General features: G+C 41.2%; 1 protein-coding gene across 7 annotated transcripts in view; it reads right to left on the reverse strand.

The window, feature by feature from the left end:
• Positions 1–296: 296 nt before the first annotated feature.
• ST3GAL1 (ST3 beta-galactoside alpha-2,3-sialyltransferase 1) overlaps positions 297–22,994 on the reverse strand; it is a 145,126-nt gene continuing 122,428 nt past the window's right edge. For all 7 annotated transcript variants that reach the window (XM_073590371.1, XM_073590365.1, XM_073590370.1 and 4 more), the window contains 4 exons: positions 18,732–18,911; positions 9,876–9,921; positions 9,175–9,294; positions 297–8,369 (listed from right to left, as the gene is read on the reverse strand). In XM_073590371.1, coding sequence (XP_073446472.1) covers positions 8,196–8,369; positions 9,175–9,294; positions 9,876–9,921; positions 18,732–18,911 — 520 coding nt within the window. In that variant the 3' untranslated portion in view covers positions 297–8,195. The remainder of the gene's footprint in view (positions 8,370–9,174; positions 9,295–9,875; positions 9,922–18,731; positions 18,912–22,994) is intronic.

The following is a 22,994-nucleotide window of genomic DNA, read 5'->3' on the forward strand; positions in this document are numbered from 1 at the left end:
GGTAAGGGGCCATGGATATTGGCGAACTCAGCATAAAAATAGGAGCCCGCCCCAGAAAAGGTGCATCTAGTAGATGCGCCAGTTCTGGCGCTTTGCCCAGCGCTTCCCACTTGCCCTGTAACGGCAAGCGGGGTTACTATTTGTGGACTTGATATCAACTTTGTATTGTCAGGTGACATCAAACCCACGGATTAGTAATGAAGAAGTGTCGTCCAAAATGCAAAATGTATCTCAGAAAGAAAAAGGGTAACAGAAGAGCGATAACAATCAATTAATAAGTCCACAAAGACAATCTCTTGCTTTAATTTCAGTTGTGATTTTATTTCAAGTAAAATAAATGTGTATAGTAATTTGGTATATAAAACCATAAAAAGTCAAATTTCACAGGCGACTTTGGTTGTTTTTTTTTGTACACAAAGAATACTCAATTTTTGTTCATTTTTTTTTTTTTTAGAAAAACAGTTTAAATTTACAAAAAAAAAATTGTAAACAAGCCATAGATACCTACATTGGCACCCCACAGTCCAATACTTTCCCAAGAGTCATACAGCCATAATAAAGGGAATCTCTCAGGAGGTTTTTGCAACATAATCTGAGTGCATCATGATTTAGGGGCACAAACCCTGATTCCAGTGATGTATCACTTACTGGACTGTGTTTTGCTGTTTCAATACAATCAGAGAATATTACTACAGGACTAGGTGTCTTGTGTATCCTGGTCCAACCTCGCCCCCACAACTGATTGGCAGTTTGCTGTCAAGATACTTTGTACACAGGAAGCATCCAATCAGTGATGTGGGCGGGGTTATGCAGAGCTCAGCATTCAAGCTCTGATAGATCTTCAGCAGAGAAAACAGGAACTGCTGCACCCAGTAAACTAAGTGATACATCGCTGGAATCAGGGTCTCTGTCTCTACATCATGCTGCTGTCAGATAACACATCAAAATCTGCTGATATATTACCTTTAAATCACAACACTACCATGAAATAGCCCATACAAATCCCAAATTTTTAGAACACAATTTCAGATTTTCTTAGGAGACTCTAAAATTTATTATTTTGTGTTATAAGATAATATTTGAAAATTTTACTTTTTTTTATATTGATTTAAATGTATATGCATATTCACACACTTTGTTTTACAATACTTAGCAGTAATTTTGCTGGTTTACATCCATTCCTTGTCCACCAGCTAGTCACCATTTCCCATACTTCTACTTGTTGGCTACGTAATATTTTGATCTTTGCCAATTTATCAGAACCCACAACACAGAGCATCACCGATGGTCATCCACCATCCTTGTGAGAACATCTTTGTCAAGAGTCTCATATTTGCAAATTATCACCCTATTACTCCCAACAACGGGACTCCACATAGAGTCATGGCCAAAAGTTTTGAGAATGACACAAATATTAATTTTTACAAAGTCTACTGCTTCATTTTTTCTAATGGCAATTTGCATATACTCCAGAATGTTATAAAGAGTGATCAGCTTAACAGCAATTACTTGCAAAGTCAATATTTGCCTAGAAAATGAACTTTATCCCCCAAAACACATTTCAACATCATTGCAGCCCTGCCTTAAAAGGACCAGCTAACATCGTTTCAGTGATTGCTCCATTAACACAAGTGTGGGTGTTGATGAGGAGGACAGGGCTGGAGATCAATCTGTCATGATTAAGTAAGAATGACACCACTGGACACTTTAAAAGGCTGGTGCTTGGCATCATTGTTTCTCTTCTGTTAACCATGGTTATCTCTAAAGAAACACGTGCAGTCATGATTGCACTACACAAAAATGGCCTAACAGGGAAGAGTATCGCAGCTAGAAAGGACCGTCTCTTAAAAGTGTTTCAGCTGCGGGATTGGGCTACCAGCAGTGCAGAGCTTGCTCAGGAATGGCAGCAGGCAGGTGTGAGTGCATCTGCATGCACTGTGAGGCGGAGACTCTTGGAGCAAGGCCTGGTCTCATGGAGGGCAGCAAAGAAGCCACTTCTCTCCAGGAGAAACATCATGGACAGACTGATATTCTGCAAGAGGTACAGGGAGTGGACTGCTGAGGACTGGGGTAAAGTCATTTTCTCTGATGAATCCCCTTTTCGATTGTTTGGGACATCTGGAAAACGGCTTATTCGGAGAAGACGAGGTGAGCGCTACCACCAGTCTTGTCTCATGCCAACTGTCAAGCATCCTGAAACCATTCATGTGTGGGGTTGCTTCTCAGCCAAGGGAATGGGCTCTCTCTCAGTCTTGCCTAAAAACACAGCCATGAATAAAGAATGGTACCAGAATGTCCTCCGAGAGCAACTTCTCCCAACCGTCCAAGAGCAGTTTGGCGATCAACAATGCCTTTTTCAACATGATGGAGCACCTTGCCATAAAGCAAAGGTGATAACTAAATGGCTCAGGGAACAAAACAGAGATTTTGGGACCATGGCCTGGAAACTCCCCAGATCTTAATCCCATTGAGAACTTGTGGTCAATCATCAAGAGACGGGTGGACAAACAAAAACCTTCAAATTCAGACAAAATAAAAGCATTGATTTTGCAAGAATGGACTGCTATCAGTCAGGATTTGATCCAGAAGTTGATTGAGAGCACGCCAGGGAGAATTGCTGAGGTCCTGAAGAAGGGTCAACACTGCAAATATTGACTTGCTGCATTAACTTATTCTAACTGTCAATATAACCTTTTGTTACTCATAATATGATTGCAATTATATTTCTGTATGTGATAAAAACATCTGACAAACACACATAAAAACCAGAGGCCGGCAGATCATGTGAAAATATAATATTTGTGTCATTCTCAAAACTTTTGGCCATGACTGTATACTTCCATTTTTTTTTTTTTTTTTTTTTTAAAGTCCTAGGCGTGATGGTGTCTCATGGGTCAAGAGTGGACTTTTATATATTTTTTGTGGCTTCTAGATTCGCCAGCCTTTCTTATAAGAAATCATATTTTGGATTGGTATTCGCCCATCAAGCCCTCACTTGGAACCCAGAGAGGCCCCTCTACATCTTCCTCATACATCTCGCAGTGCCTAGCTTGATAAAAAAAAAAAGAGAATGTAGGAACCTAGAAAAATTAAAATTCAGACAATTAATAAAGTTCAACTTCTACATCAGTGTGTAGGAATATCTATTGTCTGATCAAGTTCTCTTAGGTTTGGCCACCACAAAGACTTTAGCTCTTAGCACTTTTAGGACATAGCTACATTTTGGGTCCAAGTTCTCAACCTATGGTCACAAAGCATTGGGGCCCAGCTGCATCGACACACAATTTTGGACTAGGAGAACCCAAGAGGATAGTTCTCAGAGGTCTACAGAAGTATCTCATGATAGTTGTTGGACTTTGATGGACACCATGTAGACATGGCTTCCATTATCTACACCTTTTATTGGCCAAAAGTTGTCCAAAACTCACCCTTAAAAACTATACCAAAAAGTTTGGTGACTCACAAACTGTACGTAGCCAAGGAACTTCTTGGTTGGGTCATGCTAACACCTACAGGTTCTATAAAGGAACATCACTGGTCACACGTACAGCCATTTTTAATTTTTTGCTAATGGCCCATTCCAGATGACCACAAAATGGCTGTATTTTGGCCAAGAGATCTAGATCCCATGCTGTTCTGTTGGTGTAAACCTAGAACAGTTTTTTTTTGTCTGGAACTTAGATAAACTTTGAACCTCATGGTGATCCAACCTTCGTCCAGTAGAACCATGCAGCATTTGTGCCTTTTTTTTGTCCCATTTTGAGGTTTTTTTTCTTCTGCTTTTCCATTTGTGCCCAATTCTTTTTTAGTTTTTTCTACGTTCGACATTTTGGACAGAGTTTAAGGTTTCTAGATATTTTCGGCCGATTCATCAATTGCAACTTTTTAAGAGTCGCAAACTTTTTTTTATATATAAATGTACTCCACTCGCCAGAATAATTTTATGTTTTCTTTGTGTCATTTTCCAAAAAGTCTGACTTTTTGCTGCCGAATTGGTCAAAGACGAAAATAAAGACCTTTTTTTTTTAACTTTGCGCAAAATTTAAAATAGCCTCCATTTTGAGGAATTCAGCACAAAACAAAAAAATGGACATAAAACCCCCGCAAATGATGATTCGGGTCCATATTATGCCCTTTTGAAAAGAGGCTTAAATGGTAGGACCACCGGCTCCTCTCTAAATCTACTGCATATTTTTGCCTTCCGGTGGTCACTCTAGCAGCAAATATGTGACTACTTAAAAAAAAACTGGACAAATATTTGGCACAAGTACGAAACCTATAATTGAAGTAAATACAGTCTAAATAAAGTGGTATACAAAGTAAAAATAAAAGTCAAAAAGGAAAAATCTTAACAGAGGTAGATGACACAATCCAGGATCAATGGAGGATCCGTCAGTATCTGCAATGGAAGGTGCATAGATCAAGGTGAAAATAACAAAAACACAAGCATTAAAGATCCTACCCCAATACGTAGTAGGTGTAATAATAATATTAGCAAATACCTCCAATTAGAAATGTAGTATAGTTTTTCTGATTTTCTATATCTCTTTCCACATGCACAGGCATTGCAGGATCTTAAGTGTCCATGGTTACAACCACTAAAAACTAGCTAACGAACTGTCACTATATCATAGGTTGTAACCATGGATACCTAAGATCCTGCAATGCCTGCACATGAGGAAAGAGGTAGTTTATCTGATTCGCCATGTCATTTTCGTCATGAGCAGGCATTACAGAACCTTAAGTGTCCATAGTTACGACCACTGATAAAGTGACAGTTAGTTTGAAAGTTGCTGGTGGTCGTAACCATGGATAAATAAGGTCCGCAATGCCTGCACACGAGGAAAGAGACAAAGCAAGTCAGAAAAACTACCTCTTTCCTCATGTGCAGGCATTGCAGAACCTTAGGTATCCATGGTTACGACCAGTAACAACTAGCTAATGAACTTTCACTATATCATAGGTTGTAACCATGGATACCTAAGGTCCTGCAATGCCTGCACATGAGGAAAGAGGTAGTTTTTCTGATTCGCTATGTCTCTTTCCTCATGAGCAGGCATTACAGGACCTTAGGTGTCCATGGTTACGACCACTGATATAGTGACAGTTAGTTTGCAAGTTGCTAGTGGTCGTAACCATGGATAAATAAGGTACTGCAATGCCTGCACACGAGGAAAGAGACAAAGCAAATCAGAAAAACTACCTCTTTCCTCATGTGCAGGCATTGCAGAACCTTAGGTATCCATGGTTATGACCAGTAACAACTAGCTAAAAAACTGTCACTATATCATTGGCTGTAACCATGGATACCTAAGGTCCTGCAATGCCTGCACATGAGTAAAGAGGTAGTTTTTCTGATTCGCTATGTCTCTTTCCTCATGAGCAAGCATTACAGGACCTTCGGTGTCCATGGTTACGACCACGGATATAGTGACAGTTTGCAAGTTGCTAGTGGTCGTAACCATGGATAAATAATGTCCGCAAATGCCTGCACACGAGGAAAGAGACAAAGCAAATCAGAAAAACTACCTCTTTCCTCATGTGCAGGCATTGCAGGACCTTATGTATCCATGGTTATGACCACTGATATAATGACAGCTGGTTACTAGTGGTCGTAACCATGGATACCTAAAGTTCTGCAATGTCTGCACAAGAGGAAAGGGACATAGTGAATCAGAAAAACTATACTACATTTCTAATTGGAGGTATTTGCTAATATTATTATTATTACTACACCTACTACATATTGGGATAGGATCTTGGAGAGGAGAATACTCCTTTAAATAAATTTTATGTGGAAATAAAAAAAAAGAAAGAATAAAAAATAATTAAAAAAAAAATAAATGCTTAGGATCCAGAAATAGCATTGTAAAGAGTAAAATTTGTGTTTGCCTTGAAGTTATAAAAACCTACATCAACATTTTCCCAACAGAACGAACAATATAAAAACACATTTTTTTTTTTGCTTAAAATAGATATAGAAAAGTATGACAATACGACAAAGGTGTACACTGCATAGAATTTCTGATTTGCACAGGTTTTACATCAAAATTAGGACAGAATTTAAAAAAGATAATATAACTTTCCAAAAACTTTTTTAACTTTTGAAAAAAAAAAAAAAAAAAAAAAAAAAAAAAAATCACATTTTTAACTTTTGCAGATTTTACACTCTAGTTATAATGATATTGTGAAGAATTTACCTGCATGCAAACGTCTACCAAGATGAAAAAAAATAAAAAATAAAAAAAACAGCAAAAAATTAATTGTATTATTAACAAAACGAGATGCCTGAATAATAAGTAACCATTTCACAGAGGAGACGTTATCGAGGGTCAGAAAGAAAAAAGTTTTCTAACTTTCCAGACAAAGTTTTTGCATATGACATGGTCATGTACTACAGGCACAAAAGGCTAAAAGACAGAAATTAGCCCTTCCTGATTAACAAAAAAAAAAATTGTACATTTTGCCCTTGGACTTGACAACCCTAGGTTACATTTTTACACCCTGTTTGAACAATCTGGAGATACAGATATGTAAAACTATTTCATAACAACGGCACTAAATTAAATTATATTAAAAAAAAAAAAAAGAAAAAAAAACTTTTCAAAGTTTTGAAATTTTAATTTTTTTTTTTTTTTTTTTTTTTTTTTTTTTTTTACAGGCACCTCTCTCTCGGTAGTAAACTTTAGAGATCGCTCTAAGCCCTACTCCGGAAGAAAAAAAAAACAAAAAAAAACAAAAAAAAAACTTTAATTTCAATTTATTTTTATTTAATTAAACAAATTCAAAGCCATAGATCAAGTAAAAAAAAATAATTTAAAAAAAATTAAAAAAGTTATAAATGGGAGGATATAATGTTCTATCCATTTTCCAACTAAAATTCCAATTTAAAAATAAGGCCTTAAAAATAAATTATGTGTACCCTTCCCCATTAACTCGTTGCATTTTGGGAAAAAAAAAAAAAAGCACAAAAATACCTCCATGGTTTTCTTGAAAATTGACTGAAAGCAATAAATAACAATTACGCTGAGGTATTTACACAAACAGGAAAGTTTTTAAATCAAAAAGACCAATTTCTTTTTCTAAATTTTGGACATTTGCCTCGTGACTGTAAAAATTTTTTTTTTTTTTTTAGCAATTTTCAACCTAAAAAAAAAAAAAAATCGTTGAAAAAGATTTCCATGATTAAGACCCTTTTTCAGCCACAATATGAAAAAAGGAGATTATCAAAAATTAATATGAAACCGTGTACAAATAGAAAAAAAGTACAAATGTTTCAATATGGGAGTCTTTAACCAGACCACTGAAATTCACAGAGTACCCAATTTTAGTTGTAGACTTAAAAAAATCTCAAGAAAGAGAAGGTCCAGTTGGTCCTGGTTGTTTACTTAACACATACATTGCTTTCTGATCCTCCTCCTGATTTCGAGACGTTGACCAAAAATTTTGGAAATCTTCTCGAACCTGATGTTCTATGTAACTAGAACACGAGTAAGATTCCCCAGGGTTCTTGTCGGATCATCTCTTTTAGGTGGTCTTCAGAAGGGCTCTTTGGACTTTTAAACACTAGCCTTTGAGTCCACGGGACCTCCAATGGATCATCTCGCTCCGGTGGACTTCAGAAGAACAATATGTGCTTGGACTTTTAAGACCAGCCATGATAGTGATCAAACTAGATTTGAATCCACACTGGTTCCCAATGGATTGTCTCCTTCCAGTGGTCTTCACAAGAACAATATGTCTTTAGACTTTTAAGACCAGCCATGATAGTAATAAAACTTGGGAGTCCAGAAAGTTCCCAATGAATTATCTTGCTCCGGAGGTCTTCAGAAGAACAACGATGTGTCCTTGGACTTTTAAGACCAGTCTTGACAGTAATGAAACTAGATTTGAGTCCATGAAGTTTCCAATGGGTCAACTTACTCTGGTGGTCTTCAGAAGAACAATGTGTCCTTGGACCTTTTGACCAGCCGTGAAACGTCCAACTCTTCTAGAATAATCCTTCAACTATTCGGAGAGCCTCCATCCACCCGGTTTGCCCCATTTCCGTGTCCCCATAAGTTTTTATTTTCCACCATGAAAATTTTGCAATTAAAACTCATTGCACAAAAAACAAAGTCCCCACTATCTTCCAGAACACCATAAATATGGACACTGTATCCAGGCCGATCCGCTGTATATTGTCCTCAGCTGGGTCATCTGCCTCTGTGAACTTTGATTTTGTTGACAGAAGTAAGGTTTCCTATAATTTCTGCTTCGAAGTCCCCGTTATGGACGCCAGTTTGTCTGAAGGCTCCGGCAGATCGGTTGTTCTCCCAGTAATGATGCCAGTTTCCTTTACTGTCGGCACCAAAACCGTACAAATCCACCTGCGATAACAGGTTCAAAAATAAAAAACTAAATTATAAAAATTACATTATTCTTCATTTATCTAAACCTACTTCCTCTTACTGCACCAATCCTGATTCTTGGGTTATTTTTGACTTTCAAGAAAGCTACTGAAGTTCTAAAAGGCAATCTATCAGCACAAAATGACCAGTCAAACCAAGCACAGGTGCTCGGTGAAACCCTGATGTGGCCGACTAGTTCAGTGCACCTCTCCACCTTACTTGCTTTCCATCTATGTCTGCCCTTCTCTTGCTCCATAAAGCCAAAAGCTTTCAATCGAGGAGGTTGGAGATAGACGAAAAACAAGTAGGAGGGAGATATGGCCTCGTGAAGGGCGGATCGAGCGTCTGTGCTTGGTTTGAACAGTCATTTTGTGCCGACAGATCACATTTGAGCAAAACTCAAATTTTCCAAAAAGATCAAAATTTTGGTTAGTTTTTTATCCCATCTGGTTCCTAGACCACATTGACCCAAAATTACAGAAAGTCCCAGAAGGTCGATCATGCGCAATCCCGCTCCATTCATTCTTAAAGAGACCGCCGGTGATTGCCAAGAGCAGGTCTCGGGTTGATCGTCAGGACTCCTATGAGACTGAATGGAGTAGCAACTTGCAAAATCAACCACTGCTCCATTTACAGGGGGTTCTGAAGAGCTCCGGTTCTCGAGATCGGTGGGGCTCCCAGAGGTCGGACCCCCAGTGACCAGGAAGTTGTCCTCGAGATAACTTCCAAAACTTGAGAATTTCCCTTTAAGTTCGGCCTCGCATGCCACATATAAGAGTCCTACCTGATCGCAGACGTGAAGAGCAAATATGACGCTCAGGATTCCGGTAGACGGGTACCGGCCGTGGTGAAGTAGCCACCTGTCATATACGTATTTCATAAATTCCGGGTGGTAGACGAGAATCTGTCATAAAAAAAAAAAAAAAAAAAAGGAACAAAGACAAATAAATACATTTTACATTCCCAGGTTGAACTTAATTATGTAATTTTTCCACTTTGTTAATTTTTTTTTTTATAAAACTTTATTAAAAATAACAAAGTAATGAACAAAGACGAAATAAAACACTTTACAGAGAGGTCTCACAACTCAAGTACAAACTATGGGGAAGTCTGTAGGACCGTTCTTCTTGGACTTTCTGGTGCATGAATCGAATGCTAGAACGACAGTGAATACTGACACCGAGATGGAGCAGGGGATGTAAGTGCAACTTCATATGCTGCTCAGAGTCTCGCTGGGTATTATTATGCTTAGGGTAGTACCCAGCGCTATATAAGTGCACCCCACATGGACTGACGTGCATTTTTTACATCTTTTAATTGCAATTTTTTTCTTCTTTTGCAGGATCCTCCGGGTCCTTTAGTGTTTTTGAGGGATAATGAGGATCTTCTCCATAATAGGTGCACTTAAAATTAGGGGGCGCTCTAACCCCACCCATTCATCACAATGGGGCCGGTACGGCTCATAAATCCACATTTATGGCTCACCTTGTCTTTACTGACTTTGATCTTCTGTGGCACTGGGGCATAAGTGCTGGAAACAAAAAAAGAAAAGCAATAATAGTATCAGCCCATTCCAAAATCCAGCTGGAAATGTGACACTAGCTTTTTTTCCCCACACTCCAGAAGAGCATTTCTACCTAATTATTCAGCAATAAAGAAATTCTCCATGATGACATCATCAGACGGGATTATTTTGGCGGTCTGGTTATGGTGGATGACATCACGCAATTATAGGACAGACACTGCTGCCCTCTTCTGGTAGAAAGCAAAAACTGCATAGAAACACTGACCTCTGCTGGAGAAGTCAGGCATTGCAGAACAGACATAAAAACTTAATTGCTTCAGATTCTTTTCATTAATAAGCGGAAAGTACTCTAGAGGATCTCATGCAGAAAATGAATGCAGCATAGAGTAGTTTAATGTAGTATGCATCAGAATTATCATGGAGGAGATGCATGCTGCATATGTGCACACTGATGACATCCGTGTGACACGTACCCGAATGAAATTATCAGGTGGCAGGGGAAAGCAGTAGAGTTAGCCCGGGGTCAGACTTGCAAGTGTGATGGAAGAAACTCGCACGAGTCTCTCGCATCAACACCCGGCACTCGGACCGGAGTGTGCGGCTTCATGTATTTCTATGCAGCTGAACGCTGTGGTCCCAAGTGCCGGGTATTGATGAGCGAGTTTCTCGCATTTTACTCGCAAGTCTGACCCCGGCCTTAGCGCTTTTCCCAGCCGCCTATTTCTGACTACACCTTCCATCATCCTCGCCTGCCCTCCGTGCGATCATTGAGATGCTGGTGACAGTTGTAGTCAGCACTGCCGTCTGGGAATAGCGCTATCTACAGCTGTCATCATCCTCACTTGGTCTCCCTGCGATCAGCGAGATGCTGATGACAGGTTTAGTCAGCCCTGCTGTCTGAGAATAGCGTACATTTAATAAATAACTGAAAAAATATGGCGTGGGGTCCCCTCATTTTTAATGACCAGATGAGGGAAAGCAGACAGCTGGGAGCTGCTGTTATTATTGTGGGAGGGGGCCAATATCTATAAAGGTTCTCAACCTATTAGCATCAGCTCACAACTGTCTGCATACCATTTACTGGTTCTTAAAAAGGGGGGGTCCCCCCCTTTATTTACTAAAGGCAAAGACTAAACAGAAAGCTGTGGGCTGATATTAATAGGATGGGAAGGGGCCAGACTCTTCCCAGAATTATAACACCAGCCCTCAACCATCCCAGAAATGGCACATCCATTAGATGTGCCAGATCTAGCACTTAGCCTCGGCTCTTCTCGGTTGCCCTGCTACACCTGGATGGTGTGGTGAGCGGTGACATCAGTAATGTGACCCCCACCATGGCAGCTGGAACACTCCGAGAGTAGTGTGAGAACCCGGCTGCAGTGATGAGTAATTATGTAATTAAGGTTACTGCAGGTCTCAGGTGGCGATCCTCACGGTAACCTCTGTGTGAGCCGGCCTGTGAACTGCGGTAACCTTACTGACATCACCGCTAGCAGTATGAGAAATTTCTCTCTGTGTTCTGAATGCCATGGTGAGCAGTCACGTTACTGATGTCTCCGCTCACCACAGCATCCTGATGTAGCAGAGTTGGGGATCATTGTGGGACCTCCTTATTACGGATTTACGGTGGACAGTTGAGAATTACTTTTATGGTAATAAACGGATAAATGAATGCAATTGTCGGGGAGTGATTTTTACAATTAAAGGACTTTTCTCTGTGTGTGTCTATTACTTTTGACTATGGACTTAGTAATGGGGGTGTCTGATAAATGCCTCTTCATTACTAACCCCTGAGCTTGACATTACACAGTTTACATCAACCCCAAAACTATTACCCCACTTGTCAATGCACCAGTGCACTCGGGAAGGGCTGAGGCTAAGCATCAGAATTGGTACATCTAATGGATGCGCCATTTCTGGGGTGCCAGAGGGCTGGTGCTTTTAGTCTGGGAAGGGGCCCATATCGACGGCCCTCTCTCAGCCTATCAAGATCAGCCCCACCTCATTTTTTGGGGGGTCCCTCCCTTTTTAACCAGTTAAGGCTAAGCAGACAGCTGTGAGCTGCTGTTTATAGGCTGGAAACCTTATTGGATATTGGCCCCTTCCCGGAATAACACCAGCCCCCAGCTGTCAGCTTTTCCTCAGCTGGTTATGAAAACAATAAGGGGGACCCCCACACCATTTTTTTCATTTATTTAGTTTTCTATACTTGTATTTAGTACAAAAATATACACATGGCACTAATTATATATCTCACTGACATCTATCTATCTGTCATGTTCCTCAGCACACAGACACATGGCTAGCACACGGACAAGGACCACGGTTCTCACTGGTACTGTCTTTTCCAGTACCAGAATCACCAGGTCACCAGGACGTGTAAAGGGGGCCTTATAGCTACACCCCCCTGACACAAGCAATTTCATTTAAAATAATAGTAAGTTTACAAAAAAAATAAAAAATAGAACATAAATTATAATATTTTTTTTTCTTAATGGATCCACAAAAAGCCATAGATAAAACAGCAAATTTTCTTAGAATATTTCAAAAAGAAAATTCAAGTTGTAATGATCTCTATGACCACTAGGGGGAGACAAAAACATGTTCATTTGGCCATAAGTATCCGAGAAGTTGGACAGCGCTCGTCATCCTAAATACAGCGGGATCATGAATGGGTTGTACAGCCTTTTGGGAGACCTAGGGGGTATATATGGTTTCATCCACTCACTCAACTGAATTACACCGGGTGTATGACCCTGAGAAGCAGCCATCTTTGGTCACAGTCAAGAAGAAGAAATGTGAATCAATGGGAAAGTTGTCCTACCTCAATTTGCCATCTGGACAAGGATCACAAAAAAGTTAAAGTTTCAAGTTTCTGCATTCAGGGGTGAAAATCTTTTTTTTTTGCAATTGGGTTTCATATAAAATGTTCCACGGTTTACAGGCTCATTGCTTTCCCTGCACATTGCTGGCTGCACAATCAGTTAAATCAGAAAATCTGTCAGCGAGCTCCTTCTGACATTTTCTGAGCTCTTTTCAACGGATTTGTGGACACCATGAAAGTTCACCTCAACTTTGATGTGGTCTGTGGTCACAAACAAGGTCAGAGGATCCAGAAAAAGAAAGATTTACAAACTCCTTGACAGAAGGAGCTCACTGATAGATTCTCAGTTAACTCATTCTGCAGCCAACTGTGTAAAACGTTTAATAAATCTAATTGATTTTTTTTTTAAGTCTCAAACACATGCAATTAAATAAAAAAGAAAAAAAAAATGCCTCTAAAGGTGTCTGTACCCTTAAAGACAACTGGAAGGAAGTCTAAGCTATTCCGTCATGTCAGAAACTCTCATCCAATATTGCTCATATTATGATTGACTGTAAGTTCTGGTTCCGCAACATAACATAAAAAAACTCTATTGTGACCAGTAGCTGTCAATGGGACCTGCAGACGAAAATCCATCCCATCCTGCGAGATCCAGAATCCACCCTTCACGTGGCCGGCCTGTGGAACACAATAGTTTCATATCTGAGGACCCCCCCAACCCCGGCCGATGCCCGAAGTCACAGGGGGATTTACAAAAATAAATAAAAATCGGATCATTGTGGCAGATTCCGCTAATCCCCCATGTCCACCAACAGAGGGGCCGTCAGTAGACTGCAGGAGGCGGCAGCTGCGTGACCGGGGAACCTGTAACTCAATCATGCAGGAATCCCGGAGCTTCACGTCTCAGCGCGGCCACTTCAAGCCAATAAATCCGACCAAACAGGGGCCATTGTCTCACCTGAAGGCCAGACAATGAGACAATTGAGCCGTCCGTAATGAATCCTAATCCAACCTCTTAATTACATAAAGTATCAATGATGCATGTGAGGACTGCGCCGCTCGGGAAAACGGGGGCTCGGGAGAGAAGAAAGAATATTCTAATTTGATCCAACAATGCACTCCCCCCCCTCCCCCCCCAAAAAAAAGTTGAAGTTCTTATATTGTCAATACTTTGGATATTCACCACTCTATGGGACCCCGAAAAGTCAAAACGAGGGTCCGAATATCAATTGTACTTAAGTCTACGAAGAACTACATGAACGGTTGTGGATCTGGTTAAGCCTGATACTTATCTGTCTTTCTGATCTCCTCACTGCTGATTTGTGACTACATAAAAGTTAAGCTCAACTTCAATGTGGTCTGTGGTTAAAAATCAGCACAGCGGCGCTCAGGGAAAAAAAAAATTGTTACAAGCTCCTCATGAAAATGGATTCTCAGTTAACTCGTTCTGCTGCCGGCATATAAAGGGTGTAAAAGCCAAACGATGCAACATTTTTTCATGGAATCCAAATAGTTAAAATTTAAAATGTCCCTGAAGGGGTCTATGCTTTTAAGACAGACTCATTAGAAAGATCTCAGGATAAAGTGGTTTATTTGTCAATGCGTTTCAAAGTCCATCTGACTCCTTCATCAAGACGGGCATATGTGACAGACAGCGGCCCTGGCATCACCACCTGACACAGAGCTAGCCACCTCTGGCGTAAAAGATGACAGATGTATGAAGTACAAAAGGTCCACTGCAGTCTGGAAATTCTTCCAATGTCCAAGGAGAGACCATAAACTGAGGGACAATCAGAACATTCGGACCCATTTGTTGGGTTCCCCACCAATAGTCCACCTCCTCTACAGGAATCTGGCAACTTTCTCTACTTCTGAAGAACAACATGAACTGAATCTATATTGCAGTGAACCGAATTCCCTCTAGGACCACGGTGGTGATAGGGTCAAGATTCTGGCCCAACTTCCCAAGATGATCTTGTGGGAGCTCCATACAGTTCTATGGACAATAGACAAGGACCTTTCTATAGCACATGACAATGGCCCCACTGGGCAGTTGTCGGTGGCCATTGATTTGGTTTCTTTAAGGTACTTTTCAATAGAAATCAACGGCACCAATCTAGCACAGCACATACGGTGCCCTTGAGGCGAAACATGACTTCCAGTGAGATACCACATGGACGCACCGAGGCACAGGCATGGATGCACCGAGGCATGGACGCACCGAGGCATGGACGCACCAAGGCCTGGCCACACCGTGGCACAGACATGGCTGCACCGAGGCATGGACGCACCGAGGAACAAGCATGGACACGCTGAGGCACAGTCACGGACGCGTCGAGACAAAAGCACGGATGCACTGATGCAAAGACGTGGTCGCACCAATGCACAGACGCAACTAGCCACAAGCCTGGATACACCAAGACAGATGCTGGGACGCACCAAGACACAGGCATGAACACTAAGAGACAAGATGGATGCACAAAAGATACAGGCAAGGACGCACCAAGACAAAGGCTTTGACTCACCAAAACATGGGCATGAACACCAAGACACAAGATTGATTCACCAAGACAAAAGGAGCGGACGCACCAAGTCACAGGCACACCGAGGCACAAGACTGGATACACCAAGACAGAAGCAGGGACACAAGACACAAAATGGATGCACCAAGACACAGAAATAAACACCATGACACCAGATTGGTGCACCAAACACTGGCAGGGATGCACCGAGACACAGGCCTGAATGCACAGAGACACTGGCTGAATGTACCAAACCACAGTGTCTCTATATACCCAACCCAAGTAGGAAAAAGCAACAGAGTGAAAAAGAGACAGAAACCCAAGACCCCAACTGCTTCATGCTAGGAAGTATTATAAGTATTATATCTCACCCCAGAGCTGGAGTCACAGCTACACTGCTCAGTACGGCTGTATAATGTTTTCTATGCTGTTGCTGCTTCTGAACTTGTGCTACACAGTGACAGAACAGGAATCCCTCATGTCTGTGTGTGGTGTGTATGGGAGACATCGTATCAGCAAGTCTTCATCCAATAACTCAGAGAAAACTGGAAATTAGAGATAGGAGCATGCAGAGGGGAAACTGGTGGAAAATGCAGGATACAAGTCATATAATGGTCAGAAATAGTGGTATTCGTTGTGCACACATGACAGATTGTCATTGTCAAACGGTCATCAGAAATGAAGGTACACTGTAAGAAACATGTGCCACACTGCAATCATGGGCTCCAATGACCGCGTACCATTAGCTCATCATCAGATGTAGCCCCAATCCTCACGCCACATCCGGACTGACCCAGCACGAACACAAGACCCCAGTACATAATCATTGCATTTATGTCGACAATTGACATTTTGTATTAAATCTGAAAACATTCCTTGATCTTATCAGATAAACCACTGCAGCTGATGTCTGGTACAGTTATTCTAAAACCGCTATCAACAATCCATATTGCACTTGCAGATAATCCCGGGTAATCTGCCCAGCTGCTGGGACTATGAGACTGACCGAGTTCAGAAAGGCTGAGGCTAGATGTACGGAAAAAAGGGAAATTCCACCTGCTAACAAAACTGTACACCGCTACCAGCTCCATCCAGCAACTCTGCATGAACCAGACCAGCCAGTCATGGCCCATCCTGATCCCACCTGTAATGCCACAAAGCCGCAGGGACGACCTCTACACAAGCCGATCATTAAAGGAGATCACAGACACAAAACTAACACGAGCCCAGAGATAATACCGATACGCTTGTACATGGGGGGGGCAGCATTACAGTAGCTATATTCTTGTACATAGGAGCAGTATTATAGTAGTTATATTCATGTACATAGGAGCAGTATTATAGTAGTTATATTCTTGTACATAGGAGCAGTATTATAGTAGTTATATTCTTGTACATAGGGGCAGTATTATAGTAGTTATATTCTTGTACATAGGGGGCAGTATTATAGTAGTTATATTCTTGTACATAGGAGCAGTATTATAGTAGTTATATTCCTGTACATAGGAGCAGTATTATAGTAGTTATATTCTTGTACATAGGGGCAGTATTATAGTAGTTATATTCTTGTACATAGGAGCAGTATTACAGTAGTTATATTCTAGTACATAGGAGCAGTATTACAGTAGTTATATTCCTGTACATAGGGGGGCAGTATTACAGTAGTTATATTCCTGTACATAGGGGGGCAGTATTATAGTAGTTATATTCTTGTACATAGGGGCAGTATTATAGTAGTTATATTCTTGTACATAGGGACAGTATTATAGTAGTTATATTCTTGTACATAGGGATCAGTATTATAGTAGTTATATTCTTGTACATAGGGGGCAGTATTATACTAGTTATATTCTTGTACATAGGAGCAGTATTATAGTAGTTATATTCTTGTACATAGGGGCAGTATTATAGTAGTTATATTCTTGTACATAGGGGCAGTATTATAGTAGTTATATTCTTGTACATAGGAGCAGTATTATAGTAGTTATATTCTTGTACATAGGAGCAGTATTACAGTAGTTATATTCTAGTACATAGGAGCAGTATTATAGTAGTTATATTCCTGTACATAGGGGGGCAGTATTATAGTAGCTATATTCTTGTACATAGGGGCAGTATTATAGTAGTTATATTCTTGTACATAGGGACAGTATTATAGTAGTTATATTCTTGTACATAGGGATCAGTATTATAGTATTTATATTCTTGTACATAGGGGGCAGTATTATACTAGTTATATTCTTGTACATAGGAGCAGTATTATAGTAGTTATATTCTTGTACATAGGCGCAGTATTATAGTAGTTATAGTCTTGTACATAGGGGCAGTATTATTAGTAGTTATATTCTTATACATAGGAGCAGTATTATAGTAGTTATGTTCTTGTACATAGGAGCAGTATTATAGTAGTTATATGCTTGTACATAGGGACAGTATTATAGTAGTTATATTCTTGTACATAGGAGCAGTATTATAGTAGTTATATTCTTGTACATAGGGGTAGTATTATAGTAGTTACATTCTTGTACATAGGGGCAGTATTATAGTAGTTATATTCTTGTACATAGGGGCAGTATTATAGTAGTTATATTCTTGTACATAGGGGGCAGTATTATACTAGTTATATTCTTGTACATAGGAGCAGTATTATAGTAGTTATATTCTTGTACATAGGGGCAGTATTATACTAGTTATATTCCTGTACATAGGGGCAGTATTATAGTAGTTATATTCTTGTAGATAGGAGCAGTATTATAGTAGTTATATTCTTGTACATAGGGGCAGTATTATAGTAGTTATATTCTTGTACATAGGGGCAGTATTATAGTAGTTATATTCTTGTACATAGGGGCTGTATTATAGTAGTTATATTCTTGTACATAGGGAGCAGTATTATAGTAGTTATATTCTTGTACATAGGGGCAGTATTATAGTAGTTATATTCTTGTACATAGGGGCAGTAATATAGTAGTTATACTCTTGTACATAGGAGCAGTATTATAGTAGTTATATTCTTGTACAAAGGAGCAGTATTATAGTAGTTATATTCCTGTACATAGGAGCTGTAATATAGTAGTTATATTCTTGTACATAGGGGCAGTATTATAGTAGTTATATTCTTGTACATAGGGGCAGTATTATAGTAGTTATATTACTGTACATAGGGGCAGTATTACAGTAGGTATATTCTTGTACATAGGGGTAGTATTATATGTTTTGGTTCTAATCTTCCTGTCTCCCGTGTGTCACACTCCCTGTGATCTGTAGACAGACAGTGCTGAGCTTGCATGGTGTATGACTGGATACCAGGTAACACATTAGTGATGCAGATCTGGTGCTAATGAGATTAATGTCTTCCGGAATAACTAGAGCTGAGAGATCTTCCTGGAGATACAAGTACAAGACGATCTCAGGGCCGTATGGCGGTAAGAAAGTGGCGTGTAGATATCTGATGACGCAATGTGACTTACAAGTTTATGGTCCCAGTGGTCAGGGCGCTGACGATCCACTGTAGATCGAGGGTCTTGAAGGGAATAAGGACCATGCTGACGTCATCCTGCAGGTCTCGCATGCTCTCCGGGTACACAAAGTGGTGAGTCGTCTTATTCCCAACATCCTTCTCGAATTTTGCAGTGGGAGCATGGTTCATCCTGAAGGAAAAAGCAGATTCTGGTCAGACTCGGAGACATTGTGTTCAAAAATGAAACTCGAGGAGTTTTCTATAAATGAAGCTTCTTGATTTAATTTGCAGTAAAGTCTCTGACTAGAGATCAGACATTTTGCTGCTGTCAGTGACTGCGAATATTCTTCACCTCCGGAGGCTGAAAAACTTTACAGACATAACATTTCTCACAGCTGAAGCTTCACCGGTGAACAAAACCTGGGTACAAAGTATCAGGGAAGGTAAATGGTGTCCGTCGGCACCAAGCCTGGCCCGAAAGTGCACATACATAGAAAGGTTGTCAGAAGGAGCACAGCTGGAACATCTGAGTTGTCAGAAAGAGAACAGCTGGAACATCTGAGATGTCAGAAAGAGAACAGCTGGAACATCTGAGATGTCAGAAGGAGAACAGCTGGAACATCTGAGATGTCAGAAGGAGAACAGCTGGAACATCTGAGATGTCAGAAGGAGCACAGCTGGAACATCTGAGATGTCAGAAGGAGCACAGCTGGAACATCTGAGATGTCAGAAAGAGAACAGCTGGAACATCTGAGATGTCAGAAGGAGCACAGCTGGAACATCTGAGATGTCAGAAGGAGAACAGCTGGAACATCTGAGATGTCAGAAGGAGAACAGCTGGAACATCTGAGATGTCAGAAGGAGAACAGCTGGAACATCTGAGATGTCAGAAGGAGCACAGCTGGAACATCTGAGATGTCAGAAGGAGAACAGCTGGAACATCTGAGATGTCAGAAGGAGAACAGCTGGAACATCTGAGATGTCAGAAGGAGCACAGCTGGAACATCTGAGTTGTCAGAAAGAGAACAGCTGGAACATTTGAGTTGTCAGACGTTGTAAAGTTGGAACATCTGAGTTGTCAGAAATAACAAACGCTATACCTCTGAGTTGTCAGAAATAGTGAAGAAGGAACAGGTGAGTTGTCAGAAATATCAAAGCTGGAGCATCGGAGTTGTCAAAAGTCTTAAAGCTGGAACATGAGTTGTCAGAAATAGAAAAGTTGGAGAATATAAGATATCAGAAAAAGCAGCACTGTAACATATGAGTTGTCAGAAGAAGCAAAGCTGGAAAACATCAGTTGTCAGAAATAGCACAACTAGAACATTTGACTCACATGTTCCAGGTTGACAGTGTCTGACAACTTATTTTCCAGCGTTGCTATTTGTGACAACTCTTATGATTTCATTTGTCAGAAACAGCAACACTAGAATATATGAGTTGTCAGAAGCAGCAAAGATTGAAGAACCACGAGTTGTCAGATGCAGTGTTTGACATTTTGGTCCTCATTGGGTCTCTGCAGCCCTGTGAGTTCTGCTAAAGAATCACACGACAAACTCAGCTCTGCTACACCGGTCTATTCACATGAAAGTAACATCAGAAAGATCAATCGTCAGATCGCCCCGTCCCTGCAGAACGTGACCTTCCTCACACAGACCGCCGCTGCAGAGCCTCACCCATCAGGCTGATTATTAGTTGTGAGGATGGCAGAGCTGAAGAACCAAAGCGTCGCAGATTCCACCCCGCCATATGCTTCATAAGCCAAAATACGTCCTCTAATGCAATCTGCATCAAAGGCAATTATGGAAAGTGATCCTTATTAAAAGAACATTCGACGCCAAAGAAAACACCTTCATTATAACAGAAGCCGAGAAGAACAAAAACAGCCCTAAAGCCCAGAGAAATAACTGGATTTGGGAAACGATAGCACTTAATTGTAAATGACTTTGTGTGACATTTCGCTTCCCATCTGCAGAATAACAATATAATGTAGATAATTTCTGAACAAGATTCTCACCCCAGGGACGAGGATTAGGAACATGAGTCACCGGGCTGCGAAAACCGATAACAGTGACCAATTATCAATCAATTATACATAGAAGCAAACAAACAGAATATGTACACTGCAATATACACAAAAAAAAATATAATACTGCCCTCATGTACAAGAATATAACTACTATAATACTGCCCCTATGTACAAGTATATAACTACTATAATACTGCCCCTATGTACAAGAATAGAACTACTATAATACTGCTCCTATGTGCAAGAATATAACTACTATAATACTGAACCATGTACAAGAATATAACTACTATAATACTGCCTCCTATGTACAAGACTATAACTACTATAATACTGCCCCTATGTACAAGAATATAACTACTATAATACTGCTCCTATATACAAGAATATAACTACTATAATACTGCTCCTATGTACAAGAATATAACTACTATAATACTGCTCCTATGTACAAGAATATAACTACTATAATACTGCTCCTATGTACAAGAATATAACAACTATAATACTGCCCCTATGTACAAGAATATAACTACTATAATACTGCCCCCATGTACAAGAATATAACTACTATAATACTGCCTCCTAGCTGTGAGGTTGTGTGTTTGTAGCTCTCCTGATGTCTGGAGCAAGCCCAGGGGGAGGCCACCCTGGGCGGGGTAACTCCCCAAGCAAGGCCCAGGCTTCCAGGAAGTAACGCTCAAGTTGTGTCTAGGGCGGATGCAAGTCCCAAAGTTGTTTCTGAGGGAAAGAAAGCTCAGAATGGAAGCAGCAGCAGTAAGAAAGATGAAGCTGTGAAAGTGCAAAAAGTAACGGAACAAGGAAAAGCCATGGCTGTGGGTAAGAAAGTTCCAGTTAAGCAGTCGGCCAGCCAAGGAAAGCAGAGTGAAGGACAACTAGGAGAAATCCAAAAGAAATCTACTGGTGAGAAGCTGAATGGAGGAAAGCAGACTGCAGCTCAGGAGGTGCCATCACCAACTTCAGGTGTGCAGCTGACTCCCAGCAGACAGAGGAGAACCTCACTGGAGAGACAGACGCTCCAGGAGAACCTGCAGCAGCAGCATGTGGTGGCCAGCATGGCGAGCTCTGGGCGCACAAGGTCGCAGTCAGGTGGCAGCAGTAAAAGTGCTGTGGAGCCTGGAACCACGAAACCAGCAGTGGTGAAAGTTAAGGAGACGTCTGGTTTCAAGCATCCGGGGACATTGCTGAAAGCAGGATCCCAGGAGGAGACGCCATGTGCACCTGAGCTTCAGGTCGCAGAGGAGATCCCAGGACTGGTCAAGAGGCTCGGTGAGTTACAGCAGCACAAAGACTTGCTGCAGAAGCAAATAGAAATGGGCTATAATGTAAAGGCTGCTAATCCTGGTGGGGATCACACCTTTTGTGATCAGACTCTGAACATGCTTGGCATACAGCTGGCAAAAGTGGTGATGGACATGGACTGTGTCCTAGAGAAGATGGGGCCCCTGGCAGAGACTTATAGGAACCAGGAACTGTTTATGTCACACAAGCAGGACTCTGCAGGTTCCAGCTCAGACATTGTCCCAGGTGAGCCCCAGAAGCCGGTGCGGCCAGTGCTGCAGCCTGCAAGTTTCTGCTTCCAAAAGGGTTAAATACTGCAGCCGCAGCAGCATGTTATGCAGATTCCAGCAGGTGTACCACAAGTCTCAGAATGCCCAGCACAGCAGCCTGCAGCAGATTCCAAGCAGCAGCATGGACTGCACTTTCCAGCAGAGGGACTACAAGTCTCAGAATGCCAAGCACAACAGTTGGGCAGTGGACATGTGCCGGTCATTACTGATGGTGCCCAGCAGGGCTCTGATGCTGGGGATAACCGCACTATATCTTGTGGGTCGGGGGCTTGGGGGAGCACAGTATCTTTGGTGGACGCTGCACAGTCTGATAATGACATTGATGCTGATGATAACAATGTGCATAATAATGTCTGTGATTTCCCCCCTTTAATTTCAAGCACACAAGGTGTGGCTGCCCCTCCTGCTGCAGACCTTCACCCCGTCAGTCAACCCAATGTGACCCCGCACAGTCCCCCCAGTAATGCCTGGAGTCGTGGTGCTCCTTCCTTTACCTCTGGTGCCAATTATACAGGCCAGGCGTTTAAACGGAGAAACGTTGTGCGTTTCCGGCACAGAAGTGCCAAGGAGGACCTGCCAGACAGGAGGTTTGTTGTCAGGGAGCTCTTGTGCCACCAGATGGGGTTTGTGCCAGTCAGCATCCTGGCAGTGATTA

This window comes from Dendrobates tinctorius, unplaced genomic scaffold, assembly GCF_039654945.1.
Source record: "Dendrobates tinctorius isolate UK_male_01 unplaced genomic scaffold, ASM3965494v1 ptg000116l, whole genome shotgun sequence".
Taxonomy (NCBI): Eukaryota; Metazoa; Chordata; class Amphibia; order Anura; family Dendrobatidae; genus Dendrobates; species Dendrobates tinctorius.